Source organism: Kogia breviceps, chromosome 12 (assembly GCF_026419965.1).
Source record: "Kogia breviceps isolate mKogBre1 chromosome 12, mKogBre1 haplotype 1, whole genome shotgun sequence".
In the NCBI taxonomy this organism is placed as follows: domain Eukaryota; kingdom Metazoa; phylum Chordata; class Mammalia; order Artiodactyla; family Physeteridae; genus Kogia; species Kogia breviceps.
Window position 1 is genome coordinate 39078528 of NC_081321.1, and position 13335 is coordinate 39091862.

The 13335-nt window shown below is 56.6% G+C and overlaps 2 protein-coding genes across 2 annotated transcripts; one reads left to right on the forward strand and one right to left on the reverse strand.

Annotated features, from left to right (window-relative positions):
• Window positions 1-219: 219 nt before the first annotated feature.
• TROAP (trophinin associated protein) lies at window positions 220-6806 on the forward strand. The gene is made up of 15 exons (XM_067010648.1): window positions 220-261; window positions 511-665; window positions 770-956; window positions 1486-1643; window positions 1732-1869; window positions 2062-2144; window positions 2776-2828; window positions 3317-3438; window positions 4389-4505; window positions 4589-4672; window positions 4774-4833; window positions 5098-5232; window positions 5384-6014; window positions 6291-6484; window positions 6634-6806. The coding sequence occupies exons 2-15, from the start codon at window positions 522-524 to the stop codon at window positions 6679-6681; spliced, it is 2154 nt and encodes a 717-aa protein (XP_066866749.1). The 5' UTR covers window positions 220-261; window positions 511-521; the 3' UTR covers window positions 6682-6806.
• A 540-nt stretch (window positions 6807-7346) lies between these two features.
• C1QL4 (complement C1q like 4) lies at window positions 7347-11740 on the reverse strand. The gene is made up of 2 exons (XM_059080651.2): window positions 10347-11740; window positions 7347-8289 (listed from the first exon to the last, which is right to left on the reverse strand). Exons 1-2 carry the CDS (start codon window positions 10881-10883, stop codon window positions 8110-8112), a joined length of 717 nt encoding a protein of 238 aa, XP_058936634.1. The 5' UTR covers window positions 10884-11740; the 3' UTR covers window positions 7347-8109.
• Between the last annotated feature and the right edge of the window lie 1595 nt (window positions 11741-13335).

Consider the following 13335-nt stretch of genomic DNA (forward strand, 5'->3'; position numbering starts at 1 on the left):
CTCGGATTGGCTGATTGAGTCGGGTCAGTTTTTTTTCCTGGCCACAAAGCGGCTCAACAACTAGTCTTTCTTTTGGCCCCGCCTCTGAAGCCTGCGGATTGGACAGCTGAATCCTGTGACACGCGCTTCCGCAGGAGCGCAGATGAGCCAATCAGGAGCTTGGCGTATTTTACAAACTGGGGAAGTATCTGCAGCAGAAGCCGAGAGAGCCCGGGGAAAAAGCGAAGAAAGTGGGGGCGACGCTGTGGGGTTCCGGGGGAGGTGCGCCACCGGGATCTTGGAGGGAATGGGGGCTGCGGGGGCTCGTAGGGAGGAGAAGCAGTTCAGACTCCTGGGGCTAAAGAATAGGCTCACAGTGTTAGGAGGAGACACCCAGAAAAGAGGCCTTGCAGGCGCCGGGTCTTCTGGGCTCATGGATTTGGGTGGAGGTGGGAGTATCAGGGATGTCAGGACCGAAGCCCCGAACTGGCTGACCTTTGACCCCTGATCCTGCCTTCTTCTCCGTCTCAGTTGTAGTCGTCATGACTACCCTCCAAGCCACGAAGGATCCTCTCCTCCGGGGTGTATCTCCTACCCCCAGCAAGATTCCCGTTCGCTCTCAGAGACGCCCGCCTCTCCCCACAGTCAAACCCAGCGCCCTCGACCAGGAGAACCAAGATCCAAGGGTAAGAGGGGCGTGGGGTGTGAAGACAGTAGCTACAGGGACGCATCACACACCAGCAATGCACCCCAACGCTGAGCCCCAGCTTTTTGTTCTCCCTTCCCCCAGAGTTTGGTGCAGAAGCTCAGTAGTCAACGCCACCTCGTTGACTCAGCAGGCCCCAGGCCGAAAGCCACACATCAAACAGAGCAATCGGAGAGATTGGTGGGGAGTACTCAGCTTCGGAACCCCTTGGAGGAGCTCAGGCCTAGCCCTGGGAGACAAAATGTGGGACCTGGGCCCCCTCCCCAGACAGGTACCTGCTGGAGGTTTGAAAACAGTTTCTTTGGCTGGGTAGAATGGGTTGGTGGCAGTGGGGTTTGGGGGCTTTGCAGTCCCTGGGTCTCCTGCTTACTCTAATTCCTAGTCCCTGCTCCTGGAAAGCTCTTTGCTCTTAGAAGCCCTTTGCTTTCTTCAGCAAAGTGTCATCTCTTCTAAAGCCTTTTCCTCCTCTCCCAGTCACAGTCAATTGCTCTGTGTTCGAATGCTTTGCTGTACTTCTTTTATAACATGTCCATACTTTGACTTGAGTCTGTTACCTCTCTATAGTTTGATGATAGCTTTCCTGAGTATGGGGGCTTTGTCTTATTTATATCGGGGTGTCAGTGCCTAGAATAGTGTCTTACACAGAGTAAAGTTCTATGAATGTTTAGTGAGCTGAGTTCAGTTATATGAGTCTCTTCGGCTCACTCTTGCACCTCAAGGTGACTCTGCTAGGCTCCCTGACCCCTCAGCCTCCCTGCTTCCTGTTCCTTCTCACCTTTCCTTCTCCTCTTCCCTTGCAGAGGCTCCAGGGACCATAGAGTTTGTGGCTGACCCTGCAGCCCTGGCCACCATCCTGTCAGGTGAGGGGGTGAAGAGCTGTCGCCTGGGGCGCCAGCCCAGTCTGGCTCAGAGAGTACTGGTTCGAGGGAACCAGGGAGGCACCATCCGGAGGGGCCAGGTAATGAGCGGGATAGGAGGAGATCAGGCTGGAGTAGGCTGAGGAGGGAATCCTGAGCCTGTACTGATAGCCTCTCTTGGGGTCCTAGGATGCCCGGGCCTCTGCATACTTGGCTCCCAGAACCCCCACCCACCGACTGGACCCTGCCAGGGCTTCCTGCTTCTCCAGGCTGGAGGGACCAGGACCTCGAGGCCGGACCTTGTGTCCCCAGAGGCTAGAGGCTCTGGTGAGTGCCCTTGAGGGGCTGATACTCAGTGCTTCTGGAAACTCCTTCCAAGGATAGAGCTGGGCCTTAGGAGGGAAGGTACTTCATGATGAGCCAGAGGGTTGGTATGGAAGCCGATGGGGCTGTTGGTGAAGCCTGAAGGTTTGAGGCCTACCTCTGACTCTGTTTTTTTCTCTTGCTCCTATGGCTCAGATTCCACCTTCAGGACCTTCCTCTCACCCCTCTGCTCCTCCCGGTTTCCAGGAGCTAAGAAGAGAGACAGGTGGCAACAGCAAGTGAGGAGAGGGTCATTTGGAAAAGAATGATTCAATGTCTGATACAGGGGTCCCTCAGAGCTGGGGCCTTCCAGTAGCTTTAGGACTTCCCAGCAACCCAGGGTGGAAGGGGGAAATCTGTGAGTGCTCAGGGTGAGCCCTTGCAATAGGGGTCAGGCCTTCATAGCCAGGCCTCAATATGACATCAGTTTTTTCAGGTTGTGGGGGAAGAAGGGGATAGAACTGAGAGGTGCCATCTCTTTTGTTTAGTGGCCAGAGCATAGACTGTGGCAATAAATGGGATTTGGGTTTGATTCCTGACTCTTAGTACTTATGATTTGTGCAAGCTTGCCTTACCCTCCGAGCTCCAGTTTCTTTTTTTGGGGGGGCTGTACCACTGCGTGGATTGTGGGATCTTAGTTCCCCAACCAGGGATTGAACCCAGGCCCTCGGCAGTGAAAGCGCAGAGTCCTAACCACTGGACTGCCAGGGAATTCAGTTTCTTTAATCTGTCAAATGAGGATAATGTTTGTATTATCATTTGAGGTTATTGTGAGAATTGAATGAGATGATGTTTGTAAAGCACTTAGCACAGTGCCCAGCTCATACTTGGTACTCAGTGACTGCTAGCTGCTGTCCTTATTGTCATCAGGACTTCACTGAGCCAGGCCTCAGGATTGCTTCTGGAGACCCTTGTCCAGCCTGGTGAGTGTGTCTGGCCATGGGGAGACAACAAGGGCAGGGGAGCTGCTTGTAGGGAGCAAAACAAGAGAAAGCTCAGCAGGCTGTGGCGGGAAGGCCAGATCAGAAGGAGACAGAGAGGAAGAGATCTTCTTGATAGGCCAGAGGTTGGCTCAGTTGCACTTGTGTCAGAGGAGGTGGTCCCCACTTCTACCCTCTCTTTGCCACTTCCTGTAGGATTTACCTTCCACTCACTGTTCTGTCCTCAGCCCCTAAGAGCCATCACCACACCCCTATCCCACTCAGGGTATTCAGATTAATGATTTACTACTGAAATAGTGCTGGGCTTCAAAGGGATGCTGGATGGGTCCCCACCCCTGATGGTGCAGTGGGGGCTATCAAACTGGCATACCCTATTCAGAGGTTGCAACCTCCGACTAGGGTTGCAGAGCCCTCTGCCAGACTTTGATGTGTGTTCCAGACACTGCAGCAAATTTCCCGTCTCCTCCTAGCTTCCTCTCTCCCTGAAGGAGAATATGAAGTTGTCACTCACTCAGATGAAAGAGGAGGGGGCCCCCTCAGTCTGGCTCAGCGAGTACCATTAAAAGAAACCCGAGAGATAACACGCACCAAGGTGAGCTGGGACCTTCCTCCTCTGTGCTGGGGGAAGGGCACAGAGGAGATGCATGGGGGGATTCCCCAGCAGAAGTGGTGCTGAGGATTGTGGGTAGAGCCAGGCAGTCCCATCCTGGATCTCAGCATGTTAAATGGGTCCTGGTTTGCCCCAGATGGACCCAAGCCCTCTCCAGAGTGGTACTGGCCTCTGTTTACCAGGTGTCCGGGGCCTGCGAGTGAGAGGTCACAATCTGGAATACATTTGTATCACCATCCGATTAGTGCTGAGAGTAAGACAGATCTGAGAGTTCATTCATTCACTCCACAAGGGTTTATTGACCAGCTACTGTGTGCCAAGCAATGTTCTAGGTTCTGGATACACAGTAGGAAATAAGTTCACATTCTAGAAGGGGGAGACAAAAAATAAACACACACATAAAATATGTAGTAGGTCAGATGGTGATAAGTTATCTGTTTAAAAAAAAAAAGAAAGTAAGGCACTGAAAGGGAAGGAGAAGTGGAAGGGGGTGATTGGTATTGTAGTTTCAGGTAGATTGGTCAGGGGAATCTCAGTGAGGTGCGGCTAAGTGAAGAGCAGAAAGAGTTGAGGGAGTGAGCCATGTAGATAATCTGGGGGAAGAACGTTCCAGGCCACAAGAACTGCAGATGCAAGGATGGCATGTACCTGGTGTGTTTAAGGATCAGCAAAAAAGCGAGGCTGAAGCAGAGTAAGAAGGAAAGGAAGTGAGAGGTTAGAGCAACAACAGAATCAGTTGGGTAAGGATTTATAAACCAGTGTAAGATCTTGGCTATTACTTGGAATGAGCGCAAAGCCATGGGGAGGGGGGATGAACAAGGGAGGGACATGATTTGATTAGATCTTAAAAGAATCACACTGGCTGCTGAAGTGAGGACAAGAAAGAGCAATGCCAAGCGGGAGGGATCACTCTTCCACTGTGTTCCCCACAGGACGGCCGGGACTCCTGCCTGATGCCCTCCCCTGGCCAAGTGATGCCACCTGCCATCACCCGGCCATCACCCTTTGGACGGGCTCAACGTGTGCCTTCCCCTGGCCCCTCAGCTCCAGTTTGTATCCACAACTCCTGGGGGCTGGGATCATTGCGAGGTCTCGGTTTTGTCCCTGCTCAACCAGCCCCATCTCTCCCCAGACCTCATATTCAGTGTTGCGGCGTCTCGCCATCCGCCCCAAAACCCAGTTCACACCCCTCCCATCGGCCCCCAGAGCTCAGCAGGTGAGAGAGGGCAGGGGAGATAGCTGGCTTAGGCCAGGGCTGGGGGAGGAAGGGGTTGGATGGGTAGAGAGAAAGTCATGGCATCTCAACTTCTGTCCCAGGCCCAGTGGTTGAGTGGCCTCTCCCCTCAGCCTTGCCCCGAAGAGCCTGCCCTGCCCTGGGTAAGTATCTGAAACCTTCCCATGCTGAGACTCCTCGTTCTGTCCCGTTGGCCTGAGGCCCAGCAGTTTTGAGGCAAGTGGGCTCTCTGGAAAAGCTGCCTAACTCTCCAACTCTCCCTGCTTCTCTGCCGCCCCTCCTAATCCAAGTCTAGGGCCATTCAGTTAAGGACCTGATCCCTTCCTCACTAGTTTGAAGACTCAAACTAGTCTTCTTCCTACTCCAGCCTGGCTTCCTCACGTGGCCCCTCTCCTCCCATGTGGCAGGAGCAGATTGCAGTCCGGTTATTTGACCAGGAGAGTTGTGTAAGGTTGCAGGAAGGTCCTGGGAAGCCACCCGTGTCACCTCCTTATGGACCCCACCCCAATAGAACCCCCAACCTCCAGGAGCTGAAGATGCAGGTGGGCTGGTGTGGGCAACAGCTTTGATGCCTGATGGGCAGTGACAGGGCTGGGAAAGCGAGAAATGGGTGGGAGGGGGGCATGGAAATAGGACAGTGTGGGTACAAGACTTGCACCCACTTCTTGACATCACACTCTGTCCCACCCACAGCGCATCAGTATCCTGCAACAGCTTTTGCGACAGGAGGTAGAGGGGCTGGCGGAGGGCAAGTGTGCCCCCCTTAATGGAAGCTCCTCTCTGGATATGGTTGAACTTCAGCCCCTGCTGGCTGAGATTTCTAGAACTCTGAATGCCCCAGAGAATAAATCTGGGGCTTTTCATCTTCCTGAAATGTTACAGCACTCGGGGCTGCCAAAACCCTACCTTCCAGAGGGGTGTGGGGAACCAGAGCCCTGCCCTGGAGCAGAGCCCGAGGTAGCTCTGCCCTGCCCTCCAGCAGAACCAGAGCCCCCAGAGTCCTACCATAGGAAGGGGCCTGAGATATCAGAGCCCTCCACCCAGGAACAGCCTGAGGCATCAGAGCCCTGCCCTCTGGGAGAGCCTGGACCCCTTCAGGCCTGCCCCCAGGGGCAGACAGGACTCCCAGAGCCCTCCCCTAGGGTAGAGCCTGGGGTATCAGAGGCCTGCTCCCTGGAACCCAGAAGTCCAGAGTCCAGCCCACGGCCCTGCTGCAGTCAGTGGGCTCCAGCGACCACCAGCCTGACCTTCTCCCAACGCCCACTTTGTGCCAGCCCCCCTATCCACTCACTCCAGTCTCTGAAGCCCCCAACAGGCCAGGCAGGTAAGGAGTTGGTTGGAAGGGGTTGTGAACAAAGGAGGTCCTCATCTCTCGCTGGGAGCAGGGCCTGCCCTGCACCAGGTGATCCTGCGCTTTCTTTCAAACCCTACCTACCTTGCCCCAGTCTGGCTCTCCCGCAGGAAGAAGCGGGGGGCTGCGCCTTCAGCCCTGTTCTCCTAACTGGCTTGGCCCTTGGTCGGGGAGTGGAAAGGGCAGTATATGGTGGGAGTCTAGGACTCCAGAGTCTGCCCTGATGTCTCTGTGGCCTTTGGCCCTCAGGCCCCAGCAATCTGGCCCCTCGAACCCTGGCCCTGAGGCAGCGCCTCAAAGCATGTCTGACCGCCATCCACCACTTCCACGAGGCCCGCCTGGACGACGAGTGTGCCTTCTACACCAGCCGAGCCCCTCCCTCAGGCCTCACCCGGGTCTGCACCAACCCTGTGGCCACATTGCTCGAATGGCAGGATGCCCTGGTGAGCCTCCGGTTCAGAGCCAGCTATGCCTGTGGGAAGTAGGAAGTGGGGCAGGGGACCATCCTCGGCTCCTTTACAGAGGTCACGGGGGACGAGCTGGTTACAGTTCAAGGACGGCTGGGCTGTGACGAGGTCTTCTCTCTCCCCAGTGTTTTATTCCAGTCGGTTCTGCCGCCCCACAGGACTCTCCGTCGTGAGGCATACGCCTCCACGCACTCCTGTCCTGCCTTGCACCTTCCTTTTAACCCTTATTTATTTTCCACACCATGGACTGGGAGCTGACACCCTTTTGTCCTTCAATAAAGTTTCTAAAATGTCCAAATGTCTGTTTTCCTCTGGTCCTGCCCAGGCCAGCTACTGCAGTCGCTCCTCAGTTGTCCACGTGGTGGCAGTGTCCTCCAGCTTAGAGGCAGCCCTGGGCTCTCGGGCTTCGCCAGGTTCCCACACCTAGAAGCTGTCCAAGTCATCCCAATCCTGCCCACCCCACCCTCCCAGCAAGCACTATGAGTGAGTGTGGGTTTTTCTGGAGCGGGGCGTGAATGTGGGCCTTTGGGGAGCTGCTTTTCTCCTTGCTCCCTGAGATCTTGGCCACTCCCAGGAGCCGTCAGCAACTCCTGCATCACCCAGAGTTCCCTTAGAACTCTCCCCCTGCATCAGCAGAAAGCAGAAGCACCAGACCCATACCTCTGGAATCCTCCCTTGTTAGTGTCACTCTGCTTGGTGTCTCCCTACAGTGTAAGGCCTCAAAGCTCTCCTGAAGCTGATACCCTTCCCCGTATCAGAGTAGAAACCCTGGGCTACTCCCCTCCTCTGCTTCCCCAGAGGCAGGCCTTGCCAGGAATAATGAAACCCTTGCCTCTGGCAGAGAGAGACAGAGTAGGGGTCCTTGAGAGGAGAGAGGAGAGGGTCAGCCACTTTCCCCCACTCTGTGCACCAAGTTAAGAGGCACACACATTCTCCCACTTCACTTTATTGGAAGAGGCAACAGCAGCTGTAGCCCCAGGGCCTAACCCCGATGGGGGTGAAATGGGGACTGCAGGATGAGTTTTAAATGCTAGGAAAGAATTCACTGGTTCCTCCAGTTCACAGGGAGGCTGCCAGGGCTAGAGCCTGAAGCCTGAAAATGGAAATGAGGGGAGGAGGGGATGGCAGAGAAATTGTCATGACAGAGGACCAGCGCGCCTACCCGCCCTAATGTCTCCTCTCCTCCCGCCGAGAAGGGCTCCTTCGGTTTCTGTTCTCTCCCTCCCCAAAAGCCAGGGCTTCCCTTCTGTTTTCTGCTTTCCGTGCCTCTGTGCTGCAGTTAGTGAAACTGTTTCGTAGCTCCCGAGAGAAGAGAGGGCCACGACCTCCACCCCCCTCCTGCCCCGGTTTTCACAGGCATGTGCACGGATGCTGGTGGTCCCTTCCCGAGCCGCTCTGCTCCTCCGGCCGGTTTCCTCAGCTCCCCAGCCACTTAGTTATACCCCGGAGCACCAAGAGTCCGCCCATTAAAGGCCACCTCCAGGAGCGGGAGGGTCCGCCCCACCCCCGGTCTCTCAAAGGAGGGGGTGGCGCCTTGGGTGGGGCAAGCTGAAGGTGGGTGAGGAGGGGAGCGGAAGGGGGGGCAGGGGATGGGGGCCGACTCAGTCCGGGTAGATGATGAAGCCAGAGAAGGTGCTGTACTTGTTGGTGTTACCGCCGTGCACCTTCCCGCCGTCCAGCTTGATGAAGACTTCATCTCCCACGTCCAGGTGCAGGATGACGCTGTTGCTGGCGTAGTCGTAGTTCTGGTCCGCGTCCTGAGCAATGGCGCTGGCCCGGACCTGGCGAGGGGGAACAGAACAACCCACCCACGCCCTGTGTGGAGCTGGGGTGATGAGGGGTCGGCCGGGGAGATGCAGCTGGGCCTGTGAAGGTGACGCGAGGGTAGCAGGCTGCAGGGTTTGGGAAGGACAAGGCGCTTCGCAGGCACTGCCATTCACTAGCTGCTGGGACTCGGGCAAGTTTCACGCCTTCCCTGGCCCTTAATTTGAGCTATTAAGGTAGGAGGTAGTAATAGAACCTACGTCCTCAGGTTGTTAGGATTAAATGAGTTACTACGTGTGAAGTGTGTTACAAAACAGTGCTTTGCACAAAGAAAACGCTATATAGGTTTTGCTATTATTATTATTTTAAAAATGAAATTAGACTTAGGATAATTTCTAAGATTCTGAACCCACTCGGACCTTCTAAACGTGTGCTCCCTTCCCCCAGAGATAGGGCACAGGTGTGTCGGTGCGTATGCAAGCAAGGGTGCAGGCCGTGGGAAGGTGCCATGATGTATCCTCGCCCCTCCTCTATTGTCCCTCCTAGTGCCCTCGGGCGCCCCGACGTGGGGGTCGCGTTCCGCCCCAACAGGTAGTGCCTCTTCCCCTCTGGCCTCGCTGCTGCAGGTCACCTCACCGACGCCTCAGCGTCGCAGCCAGCCCCCTCCTCAGCACCCCCTTCCTGTCCCGCGGGGGCTGCTTATTAACTGATTAATTATTCATCATTATTCTAATCACTATTTACCATCCCCAAAGCCGCAGCGCCCGCACGGTGGAATACAGAGTGGGAGCCGCGCAGCCCCCGCCCCCTCGGGAACCGACACACTCTAGAAACACACTCCCCCCCCTCCGCCCCTCACAGACACCCCGCACAGACCACACACACCTACTCTGTGCCACAGGCAAGCAGACACCGCTCTACTCTCACACTTTCGCACCCCGCACCCACAGACACACTTGCATCACGCACACACACACACTACAGTCTTACACACATACACTCTCACTCCCATTCCCTGGGTTCCTGGGGCGGCCCTGCTGGGAGGAGACCTCAATGTAGTGCCTTCGGTTCTTGGAGCGGAAGGGTGCAGCAGCGGTAGCAAGACCTGGGGTTCAGACAGGTGGGATAAGCAGGCCTGATGCGCCACGGTCAAATCTCCCCATGGTGCACGGGGCATTCGGAGGTCACAGCTCAGCCCTAACCTTACACCCTGCGGCTTGCGTGGCCCAGGCACATTTCCCCAGCCCCACCCCTGTGGCCTCTGGCTCCCCCTAAGCGTGTCCTGGACCTTGAGCTGAGTCTTTGGGACTTTTCTTCCAAGCTAAGGCAGCAGTGATTCCGACTCTGACCACAGGAGCAGGGACCAGGCCGGGGTCCAAGGCTTCTGCTTTATCTGTCCTTGCCTCTTCCCTTCTCCCAAATTCGTTCCTGCAAGCCGCCTGCCTGGCCCCTGTGCTGCCTCATTTTCCACTTCTGCCTACGCACTCAGTATTAGCTGAGGGTAAGGCCCACTCTAGAATTGACCTCAGGCCCTGGGACCAGTAATAGAGTTGCCTGGAAAATGAGATAGTGTTTTCTTTCTTTTTTTTTTTTTTACCTTATCCTTGAAAATCCAAGCTTAATGCCCCCCACACGGGAACAGCTACCAACTGCCCACGGCGTGATACCCGGATTCCATTCTAAATCGAAGGAGCCAGACTCCGGTAACTCGCCCATCAAGTGGTTGGGTAACCCAAAGGCCAGGAGGGCTGCCCAAGACAGGAGAAAAGAGGCTAAGAGGCAGGGTGATATACCAAAGAGGTTTGGTGTATAGTTGCCTATAGTTGGAGTGTGAGGCTCTGAGTTTTAATTCTGACACCATTCCTAACACCCCTTGAGACCCTGGGCAGGTCGTTTTCTTTCTCTGGCCCCCCAATTCCTTTTGGACTAAATGAAGCGATCTCTAAGTTCTTGGCAACGTGGCCTTCTTGGATTTAGTGACGGTGTTTGGGGAAGAGGTTCGGGTTGCGTAATGAATGCAGGGAGAATTAGAAAGCTACACTGTCTGGGGCTGGGTGGGAGAGGGGCAGCTCACCTGTCCATTCTTCATCAAGTCCGCCCACATGCTGGTGCCGTCACCGCCGCGCATAAGCACATGGTAAGCGAAGAAGTAGACACCCGGCATGGGGCAGGTGAACTTGCCACTGGCCGCCTCGTAAGCGTTGCCCACGTTGGTCACCACGTCGTCGAAGCGCAGCACTTCGTAACCCTCGTGTGGCCGCCGCAGGCCAGCATAGAAGGCAATTCGAGGCACGTAGCCGGCAGGGGGCGCCACCCCGCCGGGGCCTGGGCCTGGAGGGCCCGGGGGACCTGGCCTGCCCGGCTCTCCTGGAGGTCCTCTGGGACCTGGTGGTCCCGGGGGCCCTCGCAGACCTGCCTTCCCGCGCCGGCCCACCTCTCCCTTGGCGCCCTGAGGGAAGGGGGGTACGGAGGCGGGCGCGCCGTCGGGTCCTGGGCCTCGCGGCCCGTGCGGGTCGCACACCATGCGGCAGCGACCCAGCATCTCGTAGTGCGCCGGCCCGCGGGAGCTGTGCACTAGCAGCGGAATGGCCACCAGCAGCAGCAGCACCATGGCCACCCCGACGGCCGCGCCCGCCACCCTCTTGCGGCGGCTCAGCCGCGACGCGGCCAGGGCCAGCAGATCCTCCTCACTCTTGGGTGCAATGGTGGCGGAGGCCCGGGGCTCTCCGCGGGCCACAGAGGCGGTGACGGGGCTCGGGCCTGGGTCGGGATACCCCCGACGGCTGCGCCCGGCCCCCCCGCCCCTGTGGGCTCCCGCCTCAGTGGTGCCGTTCCCCAAACCTTCCGTCAAGGCGGAGGTACCCCCGTTGGTTGGACCAGGGACAGCTCCCGACAGTTCAGAGTCCGTGGTCCTCTATTACCCTCTCGTTCAGTCTAACGTTCCCGGGCGCCTGAAATCGGTGGCTTCTCGGACGGCTGGTTTCTTACATATCTAGGATGCCTGACCTCCGGACAGCTGCTTTCTCGAGGATGGCGGCGCCTAGGTCCCCGGCTACCCAGACGGATAGCTCCCGGCCGGAGCTGGGACTACTCTCCGCGCTCTGGACGTCCGGGGCTCTGCGCTGCGGGTGGCGCCCACCGGACGCGACCTCCTCGCAGGTTTGCGCTCTGGCTCTCGGCGAGCCTTGACCCACCTTTCTACCCTAGCCGCGGCCCCAGCCCGTGCTGAAGCCCTGGCCCCGCGTCTCTCTCCAGCTAGCGCTCTCCCTCTCTGCGTCCCTAACCTTCCTCCCCTCCCTCCCGGAGCGGCAGTGCGGGTGGTGTGAGCCGCGACGCGGCGGGATCCGCTCTAAGAGGCCGCGGCGGGGGGGTGGGGTGGAGGGGCGGAGCGACCCCTGGCGCCCAGAGAGGGAAGCGTGGAGGCGGGGCAGGCCACGGCCCCCACCCGCGTCCCCCCAGCCTCTCGGTTCCTGACCGGCTCTAAACCAATTCTGCAGGGATTCACTGCCCTCACCCTATCCTTACTTTCACCCGCTACCCTGAGTTTGGTATTCCCAGAGCCCGGAGGAGGCCAGAAACGGGGATGGGATAAAAAGCGGTGGAGATGCACACACAGAGAAGACAGAGGTGGATTCCAGAGCTAAAAAGAGCCCTCCCCGGCTCCCCTCCCTCAAAAAAAGAAACAAGAAAAAAAGAAAAAGAAAAAAGCCCACGAGCAAACAAAAAGGACTAGAAAAAAATAGAAATTCGCCACTCAGTGCCCGTGACCGAAAAACATATGGTAAAGGGTTCAACGGGTACGGGTTGGCCTGAACTGGAAAAGGCAAATCTCCAGGCACCTCTACCCTCGACCCCCAGTGTTGGGGGAGGGGGCCGCAGAGCAATCGAGAGAGTGAGGGAACAGAGAGAGTGAGAAAACAGACCAGCCTGGGAAAGCGAGCAGGAAACCGACAGGAAAGCAGAGGAGCTACAGAGAAATCAAAGGGATGGAAAGCCAGATAGAGACGCAGAGACAGAGACAAAGCTTGAAAAAGAGACTAAATGACAGCCCCAGAGGGGGAGAAGGAGAGACAGAGACGGAGAGAGAGAGACAGGAGCCAAGACAGGTTGACAGATCGAGAGAGAAATGTAAATGGCGCGCTGCAGAGAGACACCCAGGTCCGTGTTTGGACTCCAATGTGACATATCAACTGTGGGGACGACGTGGAGGCGGGGCGCTTCTTGGAGCAGTGTGGTAGGCTCTGGGCCTGTGCATTGTGACAGGCAAGTGTGGACGTGTCCATGGGACCCTGGCCTTGTGTGTCCCTGGGTGAGTGGGATTGTGGATTGCCTTTGTGTGTGTATGTGTGAGGGCTGTTTGCAGGGAGGTTTTATATTTGTCTTCCTCGTAGTCCCTAAATGTGGAACCCCATGAATGTCATCTTTCTTATCTCAGGACTGAAGAGTAGAGAGTTTACTGGGGAGAAAGAGTCAGAAGGCAGCTCTTGCCCTGGCAGCCCAGCCCAGTCCCACCCCTGCCCTGGTCCCAGACCTTGTCCAGCCCCAGGATCTCTGCCCCTTCACCCTTCCACAAAGGCCTGTGGTTAGATGGAAACTCCGAGAAGTTGGACCCCACATAATAAATGTTTGGGGGAGGGATTTGAAATTTGAAATTGGTTATGCAAAGTAATATAACTAAAATGCAGTTTCAGTGCTAGGCACCCACCTGTGAGAAGTGGCTGTGTCTGTCATTCGGGTGACCAAGAGGAAACACAAGCTTTGATAGGTCCCTCTCTGTGAGGGGTCTGCATCCTTCCTCAGGGTCTCACCCCTCTGGGAGAAATTTCGTGCTCACAGGGACTCCAGGACCAGAGGCCTGGAGAAGAGGTTCCAGGACTGGCCAAAGTGGGGTATTTGGAGGCCCTGGAGGTGGACAACTGCAAAGAACCTCTTAGAGACTAGGGTAAGCCAGTACTGTAATGTATAAGAGTACATTATGTAAAATGGAGAGCACAGGGCACATCACGGCATAATTATTGGGTGGAAGATGATCTCCTCATCTCTTGTTTCCTGTACTCCTTCCC